A 6,157-nucleotide genomic window follows, 5' to 3' on the forward strand; every position below is an offset into this window, starting at 1 on the left:
TTATAGAATATTTTATTATATACGTAAGAATAATTTTACAAAAAAATTCTGTGGGTTATCTCTTGTAAACATTTTGTTTATATTGCGGAAGCTCAATTTGAGAATAAATTTTACTTTTCCTCTTATAGGTTGCATGGTCGTGTTATCTGTACACCTTTTATCTACACTTTTAAGTTTAACAGAAAATAAATATAAACAATTATTGTAGTATACCAACCTTTATTATCAACATTATAAAAATAAAAGATAGATTATTTGATTATCTAATCCTATGACCTAAGGGAAAGGTCATCAGTCTTTGGTCGTTAAAGTCAAAAATTATGAGGCGATAATAGAGTAGTGTATTTAAACTACAAAAAATTAAAGGAACATGTATTAAAAATATACAAATTATATTTTTTTGGTGAATCTTTGTTATATATCATTTTAACCAATCCCATCATTCAGTCTATAGTACTTGCATCTTCTACAATTTATATAAAATATAACTTTAATGATAATAGAAATGATTTTTTTATTTATATTATTTATATATGAATATAATTATTTATATAAATCATATTTTTATAGTTAAATTAATTTTTGAATATATTTTTTCTTTTACAGATTCCCATAAGCATCCGAGTACAATCATTTGTGCAAAAACTCGGATTGATTGATAATAATTCCAATAAAGCTAAATATATTTAAATTCCTGATACTCGACTAATTTCCGTTTTTTAAAACTGAATATTTAATAACAACAACTATAAAAAATGGGGAACGTTTTCGCAAATTTGTTTAAGGGACTCTTCGGTAAAAAGGAAATGAGAATATTAATGGTCGGTTTAGATGCCGCTGGTAAAACCACAATTTTGTACAAACTCAAATTAGGTGAAATTGTTACAACGATACCTACCATTGGTAAGTTGATCTATTACAAGCATTAAAAAATATATATATATTAATGAATTAATTTTAATAATGTATTATTTATAAATGTTTATAGGTTTCAATGTCGAGACTGTAGAATACAAGAATATTAGCTTTACAGTGTGGGATGTGGGCGGTCAAGACAAAATTCGTCCATTATGGAGACATTACTTCCAAAATACACAAGTAATTATAATTTTCGATTAAAATATATAAAATTATAAAAGAATATTTAAGAGTATTAAAAAAATTTAATGATGATACCGACTTTAAATGAATTTACTTTGATTATACAAGTTTTTCATTGTTTCAAGACGGGGCTGATTTTAATAAACTATAAATTTTATATTATTTTGTATTTTATTGAATCTATTAACATAGTTAAAATTATAATAAAAATTATAATAATTTTACTTTCAAAACAGGGTCTAATATTTGTCGTTGATAGCAATGACAGAGAGCGTATCGGTGAAGCGAGGGAAGAATTGATGCGTATGTTAGCTGAAGATGAACTCAGAGATGCTGTTTTACTCATTTTTGCTAACAAACAGGTTAGTAAATTCTTTTTTTATTAAAATTTTATATAAAACAAATATTTATACACATATACATGCATGTAATTTTAGCGTTTCTTCATATTTTTTAATTATAAACTTGGTTAATCATAACTGTTTTTATTTTCAATATAAGAGATAGTGTTTTTTTATTTCTGTACATTATGCAAAATGCTTTTATCAAATAATATCAGTCATAGGTAGCATATCTACGTGTTCTCGTTGAGATAAATAATTTTGTTCAGATAAGAATATTCTACGTTGAAAAAAATATATAATGTAAATTTATTGTTGAAGATCTAAAGATAAATTTATGATATTCTTATTATTTACTTTTGGCGATAAAATATTTTTCTCATATATAGTGATGCTATAAACGTGCTGATAAAAAGTGTACATGTGCTTTACAGAATCTTTTTAATTTCGTTTAAAAATAACTTAGTACATTCGTAATTTGTCTCTTCGCCACGTTAGGGTTGTGCAAAATTTTTAAGTAAAAAAGGATGGTACTCATTACAATAAAAAAAAAAATGATTTTAAAATAAAAATAAAATCAATTTACGGTCTGAAACGATGAATAAATCCAATATGTAGACAATTCTGTTTAAATGTTATTGTATGTAGCGGAGATCTATTGAATAGCTATTATGAAAGGAACTACAAATTCGTATACATAGGTTAGCATATGGTTAGGTAAAGCAAGTCTAAAAGAGGAGGAGATTCTTTAGGAACTATAGGGTTCCAGAGACAGTTGGATTGGTGCCACTTGTTAATTTCGATGTCTCGATGTGAAGTTCACTATACCTAAAAGGAACTATACCATTGGGTATTTCTGTTAGAATCATACAACAAAGAGCCTATTTGTTGATTTTAATATCAATAATAATATGATTCTTTCTATATTAGAAGTAAAGTAAACATACTATCAGAGAACAATTCTAAGACTTAGTTATCATTCTCACACATCCTTACCCCAAAAACATTCATCCACATCTCAACCCATGTCTTCCTCCTGTAATCCTTGCTTGCAGATTCCGGCGGATTACAACAACAACAACAAGTTTTAGTTGTCACTTTCCATTCAGTAGATACAATCTTAGAATAGAAATGGGCCCTTAAAATATTTTAGAAATTTGTCGAGTTCTTCTGGAGCTGTGAAAAGTAGAGTCTATCTGATATTGGTATTAAAAACATTTTGTGTTTTATTTGTGCCTCAAAATGATTTTATAATTAACTTACAGTTAATGTTCAGTGTTAGTAGTGGCATCACAATGATTCTTGGGGTTTAACCCAGTTAGTATATTTTGTTGACTGCTAAAGTCACCTAACTCAGTTGTAACATTCAATTCAAATATCAAAAAAATATAAATAGGACTTGGCATTTATTATTTAATAAAAATATAATAATTAATTGATTATTTATCAACAGTTTAAGTGTCGCGATATTGAAGAAAACTTAAACTACACAAAAACTTTGTACGTTAACCAATAATCGTTAAATCTTATCAAGAAAAGTAAATCGAATAGCACAAAAATACAAAAAAATGTTTTAATACAATAATTATATATCTCGTAAAAAACGTGTAGACATATTAAAAAGTTTAATGAATCAAACAACCGGACTGTAGTGTGATGATCATCATAAATTCGTATTTTATTGTTATTTATTCTATTTTAATTATTTTTTTATAAAAATATTATTTATAACATAATAACTTTATATTATACTATGTTTTTTATTTTTATATTGTTATTTATACTATTTTCAATATATTTATGTCTGTTAATAGTATTGTTAATTTATTTTTTAATATCGTTTTACACTATTTTTTTGTAATGTATTTATTTTTAATATTTTTTTTAATTTGGTTGTATTTAGTTTTAATATTTTTTATTGTTTTTATTTGTTTAATATTTTTTATTCTTGTTATAATTAGTTTAATAGTTATATTAGTTATAATTATTTCTATATATTTATAATATATTATTTTATTAATATTCATATTAATTAAATGATGCTAATAAAGTAAAGAATTTAAAATATAGTTGTTAAATGTGTAAGCAAAACAGGGCTTGACTTCGGGCCTTAGATAATTTTAGCAAAAATATATATAGTGAATAAGGATTTTATAAAGAAAGAAAATAAGAAAGGAAAATTTATTTTAAAACTTTGAACTAAAGAATTTAAAAAAATTGTAAAACGTATTGTTGTTGTGCTAAACTTTTCTTTAAAAGTATATAATTGAAAACTAGATATCTTGCCACGAATTTTGTGGTCCATTCCTCATCTTAGTTATGACCATCTCTATTTTTGTTGGGCCATTTAGACTTCTACTAAAGTAAAATCAAGGAACGTAAAACCATGTTATATAATCATTTTCACTAGCTATTTGAGGATTTGTTGTAATTTGGTGTTCATAATAGAAGTCTTATATTAACTTTGAGGTAGCATAGAATATTAAAAAAGAAAATACAACTTTCATTAACATTTTATTAGTTTTGATCGTCTATTAATCAAAGACTATACTAATCTTAATTGAATGAGTAATATGGATTATCGTTTAGTTTTTATTCAGTTTATGTTGTTTAAATATATATATATATATATATATGTATATAATATGTATCTGAAATTTTTCCTTCATTTTTAATGACTTACGCAACCCAAATGTTTTAATTATGCTGATTAACCCCAATTTCGGATTTATGTTCAAATTGAAGTAATTTTATTATGTTGTATAGAGTAAAGAATATTCAAGATCCTTAGAAGCATCTTGCAACAATAATCATATCATAAGTTCGAAACGACCTACGGAGAATTTTCGGTTTAATGGATGTCCGATTTAACACATTTTCTAAATAACAAACAACAAAATACTTGTGAATAATACACATACACACATCAAATATATTCTCTCTAATGTCGTTCTCTATTCGTAAATCTGGCGTAATCTCCTTTTCAATCGAAATTCACTTTTAGCGCAATTTGCATTCTCGATTGAATCTTTTTACATTTTTGAGCGAAGTCACTCTAGATATTTTGCCAGAGTAGCAAGAGTAGAATTATTAGCTAGCAGCTGTTGACTGTATGACTAATAAATAAAGTGTGATTTGATTCTAAATATGTATTTATGAGAAAATTGCTCTAAAAATGTTCGATTGGGCAACAAAATTTGACAGATCGAGAGAATAAATCTAGATTGAATCCAGATTTACCAATCGAAAACGCCATATGTAAGACTAAAGCGATAAAAACTATTCCATCATGGGAATTAGACGATATACTGAAACTAGAACTACTAAAACTACTACTGTAAACTTACTTAGTTATAAAAAGTAAAGACCCAAAGGTCCATTAAAACGTTATATAGAATATGTTTTCTTTCTGTAATTAGTTTAAATGAATATAGTCACTAACAAGCTTAACAATATTCCAATCTCGTAAAAATCACAATAGAAATAGTATCTATATGACTGAATCTATACATAGCGGCTACGCGCGAATTTGACAGATCGCGTGTAAATGTGTCATGAATCCAGATTTATTAATCAAAAACGCCATTAGTGAGATAGTTTCGAATTATTTATATTAGTACCAGAGGAAAATTGAAACTGATAACTTTGAGGATTAGCTCATCATGTCACACTCAATTAATTTATTATAAACTATTTTTTAATTGTTTATACATATTTATTATTAACGAATTAATAATTAATTATTTTTTTAGGATCTGCCAAATGCTATGAATGCGGCTGAAATTACTGATAAACTTGGTCTACATTCGCTAAGAAATCGCAACTGGTATATTCAAGCGACGTGTGCAACTAGCGGCGATGGTCTCTACGAAGGTCTGGACTGGTTATCCAATCAACTTAAGAACGCCAACCGTTAAGAAAAATGAACTTTTGATTTTAAATATAAAGTAAATTTAATGAAATTTTCAATAAAATGAAACAACAAATAAACCACAAACACAAAAGTACATTTAAATTCAATTTCGGTTTTGAGAGAATTAAGAGAAAAAAAATACAAAAACAACATATGAAAATCGTCGCTCTAAAAACAACAACAACAAAATTTCAAATAAATTATAATATAAATTTATTAAAATCATAAATAATAATACCGCTGATACAAGAAAAGGAAATTTTTAAACTTATATATAATATATATTGTATGTTAAAGTAAAAAAGGTAAAAATGCTATAATTATCGATCCAAGTTTTTCTAAGTATATATATATTTTATCTCTTTATTTTAATATTTGTAATTTCTACATAAAAATATATTTTTACTTTTTCGTTTATAAGAACAAGAACAACAACAACAAACCTAAATAATGTAACAAACGAGAGAATATAAAACAAAAATTCGAAATTTTTGATAACAGACAGTAAATATAATAATATATTCTAAACAACAAAAGAAAAAACAAAAATAGCCTATAATCAAGCGGACATTATAGGATTATTATATATAGTAAAGTATATGTATCTTAATGCTAAATTAGTAAGGAAGGTTAATTTCTTTAAAATACATTTAATTAAATATTCGATGTTGTCTTACTTAACGTACTACATTATTTGCTATATTTCATTCAATATATTTTATCTTAATTTGCTGTTCGCCTGGGTAATTGTACTTTTTGTGCATAAACATTTAAAAACATAAAAGAACTTATAATTAATTTA

The 6,157-nt window shown here is 25.2% G+C and overlaps 1 protein-coding gene across 1 annotated transcript; it reads left to right on the plus strand.

The window, feature by feature from the left end:
- The first annotated feature begins 603 nt into the window (after window positions 1–603).
- Window positions 604–6,134, plus strand: LOC119664881 (ADP-ribosylation factor 1). Its single transcript, XM_038074242.1, has 4 exons — window positions 604–903; window positions 989–1,098; window positions 1,338–1,463; window positions 5,195–6,134. Exons 1-4 carry the CDS (start codon window positions 756–758, stop codon window positions 5,357–5,359), a joined length of 549 nt encoding a protein of 182 aa, XP_037930170.1. The 5' UTR covers window positions 604–755; the 3' UTR covers window positions 5,360–6,134.
- The last annotated feature ends 23 nt before the right edge of the window (window positions 6,135–6,157 follow it).

The sequence above is a fragment of the Teleopsis dalmanni genome, unplaced genomic scaffold (assembly GCF_002237135.1).
Source record: "Teleopsis dalmanni isolate 2A unplaced genomic scaffold, ASM223713v2 unscaffolded_contig_2847, whole genome shotgun sequence".
NCBI lineage: Eukaryota > Metazoa > Arthropoda > Insecta > Diptera > Diopsidae > Teleopsis > Teleopsis dalmanni.